The sequence below is a fragment of the Schistocerca americana genome, chromosome 7 (assembly GCF_021461395.2).
Source record: "Schistocerca americana isolate TAMUIC-IGC-003095 chromosome 7, iqSchAmer2.1, whole genome shotgun sequence".
In the NCBI taxonomy this organism is placed as follows: Eukaryota; Metazoa; Arthropoda; class Insecta; order Orthoptera; family Acrididae; genus Schistocerca; species Schistocerca americana.
The window spans coordinates 232,523,171-232,536,464 of record NC_060125.1 but is presented as its reverse complement, the minus strand read 5'-3'; the positions used below and the strand labels follow the sequence as shown (position 1 = coordinate 232,536,464).

Sequence of the window (13,294 nt, the reverse complement as noted above, 5' to 3'; positions counted from 1 at the left end):
AATGGCACTAGGACTGTTTCTTCATAGGGCTCCATACTGTGGAACGGTTTCAAATAGAATGGGCACACAAGTGGCTACAAAAGGTATTATCCCAGGATATTTCATTCCTAACAATAATGGGCAGTGGTTTAAACACATACAAACAATGAAACAGAAGCGCACAAGACAAGTGTTTACATCATTCTGTGATGGTTGCCACTCTAAGTAAATAGGCCAAACTGGAAGCTCCTTTGAAGTTAGGTTTAAGGAACATATTTCCGGTTCAGTTATAGTTCTGCCTTGACTTATTTATCCAGCACAGATCACTCAGTTTTTAGTATTAAATCTGCTCTTTCTGGTGCTTTTTATAATCTTTTTCTCTTGTTCCATTTGTTCATAGGCTCCAGATTCATTGCCACTTTTTAATCCATGACTATTGCTTTTTGAAAAATTCCCAAATTTTAAGAAAGTGTTAGGATCGGACTGTAAAACTGGTTTTACCGCTGTAATGTAAGCATTCAATCTTGTGAACCTTTTTTGTCACTATTATATGGTCTTTGCATAGTATTGTTTATGGTATCTTCCTTTTGCTCAGATTTTCACCTGATGTAATTTAAATTACGGAACCAGTTGTGTTTTTAATAAAGGATCTACAACTGTAGCACCTTTTTTTCTTTCTTTTTTCTTTTTTTTCCCCCAACACACAAAAGTTTGGCTGTGAATGCCAGTACAATAAAAATATGTACTTCAGGATAGCTGGCCGTAGATGAGCTGAGATGACAATTATTTCAGCACCACGGGATCATAATCCCTCTCATAAAACGCCCTGTTTATTAATAGGAGTTGTTTGATCAGTTCTTCCTTCTTAAAGGTTTCACTGTGTTCCAGCAATGCTTGATCTTGTCTCTGTTCAGCAGCAATGTCACTTAATTCAGTGATAGCAGTCATCATCCATGCTGGTACATTCTGCCAAAAAATTCCTTGGAAGGCAGTCAGCACCCTTTTGTTTCCATCTGCTTTCATATAGCACTGTGACATCATACTCTTGAAACTTCAGTGTCCATCTCGCCAGTCACAACAATAGATCATTCAGGATAATGAGCCAGCACAGAGTATATTTGTCCATCACAATGGTGAACGGTTTGCCACACAAATACATGTGAAACTTGTTGGTCCAAACAACTGCAAGGTACTCTTTATGGCTGTAGAGCAGTTCATCTCGGCCTCAGAGTACTCTCGAAGCATGTGCTATTCTGAATTTATTTTTGGCACATTTCTAAACTTCTGGAATTGTACCTAGCCCATAACTGCTAGCATCAATGTGAATTTGTGCATCAACATTCTCGCCACACAATGCTAGCACTGGAGAAGATGATAGCATCACCTTATAAACAAAGATCCTTCTTGCACCTCATACCAGGAAAATTTGGCACCTCCCTGCAGTGGTTCTTCCAAGGGACATTCCTTGGTACAGAACTTCTATATGAATCATCGGTAGTAAGAGTACATCCTGAGAAAACTTCTCACTTAACCAATGTGCTGAGGACTGGAAAATCTGTGACTGGTCATATTTTCTCTGGATTGGAACAGAATCCATCACCATTAATTAGGCATGCCAAGAGTTTTGTTTCTTGGGCAATGAAGAGGCACTTTTTCACATTCAGGCAGAAGCTTGCTGTCTGAACATATTGAAAGGTTGTCAGCCAGCTTACATGTTCTTCAAATGTTTTTTGAAAAGATTGTCTTCCAAATATCAAACACACATCGTCCATTTAAGATGTCAAAGCAGAGTTTCCATCACACGTTTGAAAGTGGCTGGAGCAATATATGGTCCTACCTGCATAACTTTGAACTCTCTAAGGCCATCAGCTGTTGTGAAGGCAGTCTTCCCACAGCCCACCTCTTCAACCTTTATTTGTCAATAGCCTGACTGCAGATCCGTAGTTGAGAAATAGCGTGTTCCTTTCAATCGGTCTAGGGTGTCATTAATGGAGGGAAATGGGTGGACTCTTTCATGATGGTTTAGTTGTCTGTAGTTGATGCAGGAACACCATGTGTCGTGCCATCCTCATCCATTATGACCACTGGAGAGGGCTAAGGACATTGACGATTCAATGATATGACATTGCACCATATTCTCTATTTCTTCCCGGATAATCTATCGTTCAGCATATGACACCTTATACAAACAACGGCTGATTGGTGGATATCTCCAGTGTTGATATGTGCTTTATCATGGGCCACTTGGTCTGTGTTTTCTCCACTCCAGATTTGAATGCATCACAAACTATTGCCAATGTTATTCCTCAGTCGACCCAGATCCTATTGGCAGTTCAACAGTACTTTCCTCACTGAATTTTCTTTAGTAGTAGTGAAGCACTAAGCTGCTCTTTGTGAGGTGATTTGGCTGTCTCTGTTCACATACCTTTAGGGATGAGTTGTAGCAGCGAACGGCGTTAGTAATCCAAAGCTTTCCTCGGCTACCAAAAAAGCTCATGATCATCACTGGCATGTAGATTTCTTCTGTGAGCCTGAGTAGCTTTTTGCAATCAACAAAGACTCCAGCAGTTTCAATGAGCATCTAGATTGCTGATAGGAACTTAACTCTTTGACGGCTGGCAATAACAATGGCTTCAACAGCAAACAACTGTCAGAGCAATCTTCGTTATGTGTGCTTGCTGGGATAGCTTAATCAACTTGGGAGCTCTGATCTTCCACATTCTGCCTGCTTGTGATGCTTCTAAGAAGTCCCATCTAAGAATAACATTATGACTATATTCTGTTAAAATGATGAATTCGAGCAGCTGTGTTCTGTCACTGTTAGTTATTCGTGCTGTACTTGTTTCTGTTGGCTGGACATAACTCCCATGTGAGATTTTCAGAACAATCACTTTCGTATCACCATCATAGCCGTCCTTAGCTGGTGACGATAAGCATTCCACATTGAAGAAGAAGAAGAAGAAGAAGAAGAAGAAGAGCATTGAGAGATTGGCCATTGATGATGCCATCAATGAGATTCCTTGACATCTTGGTAAATGTCGTCTATAGAGGATTTTCATCTATGGCAACCTTGCCTCCACATATGGTCACCTCACATAGTTTTCCTGAATTCAGCAGTGAGGGAAGAGGCTGCTATCTCTGTACAGCAACAGGGAACAGCTGCAGCACGTTTGGGAGCGGACTCCTCCAGGGTAAAGTGATTGACTTCGTCCCACAGCTAAGACCACAATCGTCTGCAGCTGTTGAGACGGCTGATGTCTGATGGTGCAGTATAGTCATTGGACACTTGCTTTCTCTAAAGTAGCAAAGAACGTGTGCAGGTTGTCCACAATGGATGAATGTTGTCCACTGTTCTCCAAAAATCATTTCTTCTGTGGGACGTTACACTTGCCACAAGATTTGATTGACCCAGCTTTGGTCAGATGCTGAATGCCATTTGACAGTCATGACATAAGTTGGAGTTGAATGAGTCCACAATTCATGATGTATTCAACTGGGGATTGAGATTTGTGCCAAATATTGAAACATCTCTTCTTCAACATTTCCTGTTACCTCCTGATATATGGAGTGGACTTTCATGGCTTCTATCCCTTGCATACTCAGACTTTTTGGCTGCCATAAACTGCTGTATTTCTCTTCTCTCACTACCTGATGTATGTGAGGTGAGGCCATGATTGTGAGTTGTTCATGCCTCTTTGGTACTGTTTTTTCTGTTTCATTACCTCAATGTGATGGCACCACTTGACAAATTTCTCTGCTGCTGTTACATGTTTAACAAAAGAGCTTGGTAGATGTCTTCTGCAACTCCTTTCATCACGTATGAGATTTTGTCAGCTTCTATCACATTTGGATTCACAATGTGGCGTAAAGCGAAAACATTCCATATGTATTGTTTCCCCATTAAGTTGTGCACTATTCTTCAATTGAACTTCTGATGAGCAGACTTGTTGCTGTGTCATCAAATATTTTCTTCAGTTTGGTCTGGAATTTGTACCAGCTATCTAGTTCTTTCCGATGTTCTGGAACCACTGCAGGGTTGTTCCATCCAAGTAAAAGTACACATTTGCCAAACACATCATGTTATCCCACCTTCTTGTATCTGACAGCTTAGTTGAATCCTTTCAGCCACTTCACTGTGTCCTGAGCAGCATCTGAGGAACACTATTGGATGCCTGATGGCAGCTGTTTTGAAATCCACTGGTCTCCTGTAAGTACAGACCTCAGGAATGATGTACCTCTTTTATTCCACTTCCTGTCCATGTATGTGATGGCTTTTATATTGGTTAATTGGAACCATGGTGATGTAATCATTTTGAAGAACCCTGCATCTCCAACAAACGATGCCATGCCATAACCACAAACAGGTCCAAATCCAAAAGTAGGATGGTCAATGAAGTACAATACTTATCAATGAAAGCACACTCATTATGGTGACCAACATACAGACAGGACAGAATAAAACTGCGGTTGGACAGAGGGCACTGCTATTTACACACATATCAAATGTTCCAGAATACACGAGAATTAGAAATAAGAAATTTGAGAACCTTCTAGAAATGATAAATACAAACAAATATTTGCTGATGATTGTATTAGGACTGACAACCTGGAGCACGCCAGCCAATGAAGCTAACCACACCTCTACCATGCACACAACACAGTTTATGGCAATAATGTCTTCAAGTCATTTCCCCTGTATATACTTCCACAATTCCTTCTACCTTTTAGCTTTCTCTCCTTTGGTTAGTACTAGTTTGCCACCTGGGCTTAGCCATGTATGTTTCTACAATGTCACATTTGTCCTCTAGTAATATCACTTACCCATCTTGCACCTCCTGTCAATTTATTTTTAGACATTTAAATTTCCTTTCGCCTGCTTTATTTACTGTATTTTAATTTTTTCTAAATTTGTCAAATCTATCTTACCATAATATAATCAATCTGAATCCCTCCAGGTCTCTTCCATGTATGCAAGCTTCTTAACTCAAGTGTTAATGGTTCTACTGTATCGCTTCTCCTTCCAGTCCTAAATTATAGAATACCAGGTGATCAAAAAGTCAGTATAAATTTGAAAACTGAATAAATCACGGAATAATGTAGATAAAGCGGTACAAATTGACACACATGCTTGTAATGACATGGGGTTTTATTAGAACCAAAATAATACAAAAATTCAAAAAATGCCCGACAGATAGCACTTCATCTGATCAGAATAGCAATAATTAGCATAACAAAGTAAGACAAAGCAAAGATGATGTTCTTTACAGGAAATGCTCAATACGTCCATCATTCCTCAACAATAGCTGTAGTCGAGGAATAATGTTGTGAACAGCACTGTAAAGCATATCCGGAGTTATGGTGAGGCATTGGCGTCGAATGTTGTCTTTCAGCATCGCTAGAGATGTCTGTCGATCACGATACACTTGCGACTTCAGGTAACCCCAAAGCCAATAATCGCACAGACTGAGGTCTGGGGACCTGGGAGGCCAAGCATGACGAAAGTGGCGGCTGAGCACACGATCATCACCAAACGATGCACGCAAGAGATTTTTCACACATCTAGCAATATGGGGTGGAGCGCCATCCTGCATAAACATCGTACGTTCCAGCAGGTGTTTATCAGCCAGGCTGGGGATGATGCGATTCTGTAACATATCGGCGTACCTCTCACCCATCACGGTAGCAGTTATAAAACCAGAATCATGCATTTCCTCAAAGAAAAAAGGCCCAATAACGGTAGATGTGGTAAATCCAACCCATACCGTGACTTTCTCGTCGTGCAATGGAGTTTCCACGCCAGTTCTAGGATTTTCGGTAGCCCAAATTCTGCAATTGTGGGCGTTGACAGACCCTCGGAGTGTGAAATGAGCTTCGTCAGTCCACAACACGTTACTCAACCAATCGTCATCTTCCACCATCTTTTGAAACGCCCACACCGCAGATGCCCTCCGCTTCACTAAATCGCCAGGTAACAGTTCATGATGCCGATGGATTTTGTACGGATAGCATCAGAGGGTACGCCTCAGTGCCATTCCTCAACTGTCTCAGCAGCATTTTGTTCTCGGTCGGCCACTACGGGGTCTATTGTCTTACAACCCGTGGCTTCGACCTTCAAAATCATTCTCACCACAGCTGCATTGGTCAACGGACCTTTACCCGTTCGTATCCCCTTCCTATGGAGATAAGATCCTAACGCTGAACTAGCACATTCCCCATTCTGATAATACAGTTTCACTAAAAGCGCGTTTTCAGGTAACGTCAACATGCTGCAATTGCTGGTGCATCTGATTCTCTCTCTGATTACAGCTCCTTTTATACACGATTGTCATGCGCAGTCACTGACGTTTTGCTGTCCAGCACCATCTGTCTGACATTTTGTGAACTTTGTTTTTACCTCTCTATCTACATTATTCAGTGGTTTATTAAGTTTTTAAATTTATACTGACTTTTTGATCACCCGGTATTTTTGGATAAAACCAGAGTTTTACACTCTGCTGTGAATGTGTATAGGGACTTACCAGCAGACATAGGGCATAAAATAGAAGATCCCAAGATAAGAATACCACACTAGCTAGTCCTGTAATTTATCATAATATTTGGACTCAGGGATTTAAATTCTGCATAAATATGTGCTGAACAGGCATTGCAATAGTCAGTATATACATAGCTGATACGTGATCTGTGCAAAGTAAACCATACATCTGTATTATTAGATAAAAACAGCAGCAGATTAATATAAGAGTAGCTGTTTTTCTCTTTAAAAAGTATTTATATAAAGTAATTACAAGTAATTCTCATAATTATTAACATGCAGATTAGTACTAATCATAATCTGTTGTAAGTATACTTTACAAAATGAGACTGCATTGGCTGCTTCTGTCAAGGTATTATTTTACTCATCCACATCCCTGAAGGCTTTCCATTATGGGATTTAACGAACATAACACATTAACTAATCAACGGTTAAATTGGTTCACAGATTGGAGGAAGGCAATGGTATATCGTCTTCTCTGAGGTTTTATTTTGAGTCACATTACCAGGTGTCTACCTGTACCTCCCACACTGAGAAATATTAACAGCTTGTACCATCTGTTACTTTGATCAAATGAATATTTAACAAACCTCTGACAGCACTGTTTACCTCAGAAGCAGAGAGAGAGAGAGAGAGAGAGAGAGAGAGAGAGAGAGAGAGAGGGGGGGGGAAGGGAGGGGGAGGGGTAAGAGGCAGCTCAAGTAGGGGCACAAGGTATGGGAGGCTCTGGTGGAACTGATAACTCGACTCATGTTACAAGCAGTGTGCTGTTATTGAATTCTTGTGGGCAGTGTATGGGAATGCTGCAGTTGATAGGAGTATAGTTGGGCGATGGGTAAAGTTACAGCCTCAGGAAATACAGAAACAGAGCTCCATGATTAGCCACACTCTGGACGTCCTGTCACAGCCACTGTTTCAGACATGCTGAATCGTTCAGATGCCATTATTCATGCTGGCCAGCACATCACAACTCGACAATTGGCTCTACAGTTGTCGGTCAGCATTCGAACTGTGAGAGTGTCAGTCATACAGTGAAAACACTGCTACGCCTACAGGACAAAAGCTTTTACCAGCAGGGAATACATGCTCTTCCACAACATTGGTGTATGGTCATAGAACGTGATGGAGACTATGTAGAAAAATAGGACATGGGCAAGACATGTTGATGTATATTGTCACCAAATTCTGAGCCTTAACAATAAATACGTTCTGCAAAAAAGAATAATGGGCATTACTTATTGAATCACCATTGTACAACGAGTAACAGGCTGTTCACATTTTGTACAGACACCAGAATGCAGTTAAGAGTCAAGGGGCCTGAAAGGGGAGTAGTAGTTGGGAAGGGTGTGAGGCACAGTTGTAGCCTATACCGTATGTTATTCAGTCTGTACACTGAGCAAATAGTAAAGGAAAGCAAAGAAAAATTTGGGAATTAAATTCCAGGAAGAAGAAATAAAAACTGAGGTTTGCGATGACATTGCAATTCTGTCAGAGGCAGTAAAGTACTTGGGAGAGCAGTTTAACAGAATGGACAGGGTCTTAAAAGGAGCATGCACATATGATGAACATCAACAAAAGCAAAACAAATATAATGGAATGTGGTCAAATTAAATCAGTAGATGCTGAGAGGATTAGATTAGGAAGTGAGCCAATTGAAGTGGTAGATGAGTATTGCTATTTGGGCATCAAAATAACTGACGATGGTTGAAGTACAGATGATATAACATGTAAACTGACAATAACACTGAAAGTGTTTCTCAAGAAGAAAAATTTGTTAACATTGAGTATCGATTTAAGCGTTAGGAGGTATTTTATGAAAGTATATTTCTTGAGTGTAGCCATGTACAGAAGTGAAACATGGATGACAAACTGTTTGGACAAGAAGAGAACAAAAGCTTTTGAAACTTGGTGCTACAGCAAAAAGGTTGAAGATTAGATGGGTATATCACATAACTAATGAGGAGGTACTAAACAGAATAAAGGACACAATAAATTTGTGGTACAACTTGATCAAAAGAAGGGACTGGTTGACAGGACTCATCCTGAGACATCAAGGAATCACCCATTTAGTACTGGAGGGAAGTGTGGAGAGTAAAAACTGTAGAGGGGGACCAAGAGATTTATACAGTATGTAGATTCAAAAGGATGTAGTAGACTGCAGTGGTTACTTGGAGATGAAGAGGCTTGCACAGGATAGAGTAGCTTTGAGAGCTGCATCAAACCAGTCTTCGGGCTGAAGACAACAACATACTGTGTAAGTACAAGTAAGTACCACGCTGGTGATAGCAACTTACAAAGTTTATGGGACATGTACCTTGGTATCACACATAGTGTGGCTTTTACAACTGAAAGTAACTGCAGTTCCTCCTTCCCTCACCAGATATACCATCTGTATCTCAACAAACATCAAAACATTTTTGTTCAACATTAAAGACACATCATGAACACTGTAAAAAAAGTGTGGAACTTTGTCAGTGGAACTAACAAATAAAAAACAGTACTCAGTTTTCATGGAAACACTTTCATTTCAGATCATACATACATGTGCACGTAACTGTACCATAGATAACATCAACTAGTCCTAAAGGAACATCCAGGGACAGAAACTGAGTCAAATAGCATTCAGAAATGACAGAGAAACTGTATTAAAATTTAGCTACCAGGAATAAACTATCTGTACATTTACATTTGCTCTGGAATTCTCTTATTTGCAGTACATCTGCGAAAGGCACTTCCAGCGAATATGCAACCACTCACTGTTCACTGGTCTACAAGCAGTCACCCACTTTGGCAGACCAGATTTTCCAGTTTTCTTCAGGTCACTGCAGGCCTTGAACCAAAAGGTAAAATCTTTAATCTATTTATCATTAAAATAATATGCACAAAAAATGATGCTTTAGTCTTATAACTTCTACTGCCACAAAAAACACTTTTGTCACTGTTAGTATATGATCAGTGTCAATAGGCACTATAAATGGAAGCATGTGGAAAAAATGGCAGGTATCTTTCATCTTGGTTAAAATAAGATCTAGCCTAGGCAAATATTTGAAGTGTACGTGCATCCAGGAAGCCTTGTGCTTTGTCGTGGCCTTGAATTGTGTGTCCCTGATATACACAGCTGGCACATAACACAGAATCCAAGCAGTCTTAAACCATTCTCACTTATCTCGTCATTTTCATGTATGCCTTTGCAGTCTTGTCAAGTGGCTGAATCACATCAGATATGAGCACTGAAGTCACCTAGAATGCACACAATCCTGAGGGTGCACTCATATTGAGACGTTCATAAAAGTGATCTTGTAAGTCCACAGACAAGGCCATCATCGGGGTTTGCACAGCTACTAGTGTTATTGGTCCACTGCTAGTTGACAAGTACAAAGCCACAATGTATTTAGAGATCCTTATCGGGATTTCTGTGGTGTGTAGTAGATCAATACAAATAGCAAAGCCCACACCATGTTGTCTAGAACTGAAAACATCCTTTCCCTTCCACAAAATTTGTGATTTTCCTCCTGAATTGAACACTCTGGTTGCCTGGTTTTCTTGCAAGGCTGTGATAGCAATAATTTGGCCTGGCTGTTTTGAAGTGAATAACAGATACTTGCATGGATCTTGAAAGTTTTCACAGGTATCAGAAAAGCCTTGCATTATTGTGCAGATGCTCCATGTTTATATTTCTTTTTTGTTTCAGTGGGTGTTGTCATTACAGCAACAACTCCTAGCAATGCTAGTATTCCATACACCCGAACAGATGAGTCAGTGTGAGGACAAGCCAGTACCCAATTGTCTGGGAATTGCCTAGCTTTAAGTGGGAGTGATTGGCGAGTGGAGTATCAGTAGCAATCCTTAGTGCCCATACTTTCATCAGTTTTGTGGATTTATAACTGGTAAACTGCTGCTACCCGTGTTAACTGCACTTGAATGCAGGTGCACAGAGTGTCCCGTCCATCAATGCTACTGAACCTGTGATGCGTTTGAGGTGTTGACAAGCTTACCCACTTCCCATGTCACTATCTAAGCCTCGCTGACTGGTTCAGCAAAAATGAAAACACACAATTTGTGGAGTTTGATTGGCTGCAGGCATTTGCTGATCATTTGAATTTTTACCATACTCGCATCTAATAGAAATTCCAGGATTTGGTTCAGTTGCATCATTTCCCTTTATGGATCGTATACCAGTATAGACAGAGTTCACATTTTCTAAAGAAAGAGAAGAATAAAAGAATAAGAATATGATAAAGGAAGAAAGGGAGTTGTACGACTCACTTTGTCAGACTCCTCCACAGAGGCCCAACACTTCCAATAGATTACACTACCTTCTGCATAACTCTGTGGACAGTGCTGTATTATTGCAGTGTAAGTCATACTTACTGTCGCATGATATGCCTCACCTACCCTTTCTTATACATAATGACAATATTATGAAAAGAGTAGATTGCTATTCGCCATATAGTGGATACGTTGAGTCACAGATAGGCACAACAAAAAGGCTACTTAGCAAGTAAGCTTTTGCCCAGAAGGCCTTCTTCTGAACTACACAAACTATTTCTGAACTACACAAAATACGCACACACATTTACACAAACACAACTCATACATACATGACCTCGTCTCTGGCTGTCGAGGCCAGACTGTGAGCAACAGCGCATGATGGGAGAAGCAATCAGGGTGGGTGGGGGCCTTTGCCATATTGCTCTGATGGATAAAAAGTAAAAAGCGGTCAACAGCCTGTGTGTCGTTCGTCAAGAAATGGCAGATAGTTAAAAGTTGAGCACAACGTGCACAAAGTGGTGGGGGAGCACCACTTAACAAATGGTGATGGCTAAAAAGGCAGTACCCAATACACAACCTAGTCAAAATTACCTCCTCAAAGCGAGAGGTGGTCATCCAAGCCGCTGGGAGAGGCTTAATAATCTGGAGCTCATTCCCATGAAGGGAGGACCAGTGGTGATGATAAAGTGACACCACCTCCTGACAGACGGTAACACAGAGATTACGGAGGGAATGTAAGAACTAGCAGGCTGAGGTATGAGGACTGCAGCCCTGGCAGCAGCGACAGCATCCTCATTTCCTGCCTAACTGACGTGACCAGGAATCAACAAAAACATCACAGCGGTTCCATTAAGAGTGAGCAAGTGACAAGCTTTCCTGAACCTGTTGCACTATGGGATGGATGGTGTGCAGCACATAGAGGTTCATACAGCGCTGAGAGAGTCTGACCAGATTACGCAATCGAAAAGCCTGTGTTGCCGCACGTACTGCGTGGCCCGATGCAGGGAGAAGAGCTCTGCTGTAAATACTGAGTAAAGTTCCAGAAGCCAATACTGAAAAACGTCGCCGCCAATGACGAAGGCACACCCGACACCACGGTCAGTCCGAGAGCCATCAGTGTATACAGAGTTGCTATCTCGAAGTTCCATGGTTGTCCTCAGGAAACGAATGAAGGCCAAGGTGAACACAGGCCGCCTCACGAAGCCAAGGTGGTGAAGGGTTCACACCAACCGGGAAAGTTGCAAGGAACATGAAGGTAAGCTGCCAGATTAAGAACAGAAAGCAAACGAACAGAGAAAAGGGAAGTGCCCCATATTGGTGATCAAAGGAGCCATCGAAGAAGAAGGGATACGATGGGTGGCCACACGTGGCAGACAAAAGGCTTGCATATCTGCTGAGGAGAAAGTCACGGCAGTAGAACAGCAGTAGTTCAGCAGCTTCTCCATACAGACTCTCAACCGGCATAGTGTAAAAGGTGCCAGTGGCCAAATGGATGCCACGATGGTGGATAGTACTGAGACAGCTTAAGAGGAACAGACGTGCAGATGAATTGATAAAACACCTGTAGTCTAATTTCGAATGGACAAGGAGCCGGTACAAACGGAGGAGGGTGGTTCGATCTGCAGCCCAGGAAGTACCATTGAGGACACATAGGACATTGACGGACCGCAACAGTGGGCTGCTAGGTAAGAAAAGGGAGGACCAAGAAAGTTTCCTATTAAGCATGAGCCCCAGGAATTTCATAAGTTTCAACGAATGAAAGAGCACAGCAGGCTTAAGATGTAAGGACAATGGAAAAAACCAATTGCACGACCAGAAATTAATACAAATGATTTTGTCAGTGGAAAAATAAAAGCCACTGTCAAGGCTCCGTGAGTAAAGACGATTGAGACACTGCTGAAGACGTCAGTCAATGATACAAGTACATGGAGAACTGCAATAGATGGCAAAATTGACAACGAAAAGGGAGGCGGAGATGCCCAGCGGGAGACAGGCCATTATAGGGATAATGGCAACAGCAAAGAGGATGACGCCCAGAACGGAACCCTGAGGCCCACAATTTTCCTGGATAAAGCTGTCCGACAAGGCACAACACACATGTACTGTGAAAACTCTGTCTTTAAAAATTCCTGAAGGAAACAGTGCAGACAGCCATGGAAACCCCACTTGTAGAGAGTACAAAGGCTACCAGTCCTCCAGTATGTGTCCTAGACTTTCTCCAAACCGAAAAACACTGCCACTGTCTGGCATTTCCACTGAAAACCATTCATGACACGGGTGGACAAAGTGACGAGATGGTCAACTGCAGAATGGCACGCTCGAAATCCACGCGGTGCAGTGGTTAGTAAATTGCGAGACTCGAGCCACCAGCTGGGCACGAATCATATGTTCCATCGCCTTGCAAACACGGCTGGTGAGAGAAATGGTTGGTAGCTAGAAGGCAGCTGTTTGTCCTTACTGGGCTTAGGTATGAGTATGACTGTGGATTCATGTCAGCATTTGGGAAATGTG

The 13,294-nt window shown here is 41.7% G+C and overlaps 2 protein-coding genes across 7 annotated transcripts in view; one reads left to right on the top strand and one right to left on the bottom strand.

Moving 5' to 3' along the window:
• The window catches only part of LOC124622094 (GPI mannosyltransferase 2-like), a 387,261-nt gene that overhangs the window by 358,255 nt on the left and 15,712 nt on the right, over positions 1-13,294 (bottom strand). For 2 of the 5 annotated variants that reach the window (XM_047147678.1, XM_047147676.1), the window contains exon 1: positions 9,198-9,336. The exons of the other annotated variants lie outside the window; for them this stretch is intronic. The gene's annotated coding sequence lies outside the window, so the exon portion shown is untranslated. Of the gene's footprint in view, positions 1-9,197; positions 9,337-13,294 lie in introns of those variants that run through there. 5 annotated transcript variants of the gene reach the window in all.
• LOC124622093 (dual oxidase-like) overlaps positions 1-13,294 on the top strand; it is a 252,302-nt gene that overhangs the window by 227,291 nt on the left and 11,717 nt on the right. For both annotated transcript variants that reach the window (XM_047147673.1, XM_047147674.1), the window contains exon 31: positions 9,226-9,354. In XM_047147673.1, coding sequence (XP_047003629.1) covers positions 9,226-9,354 — 129 coding nt within the window. The remainder of the gene's footprint in view (positions 1-9,225; positions 9,355-13,294) is intronic.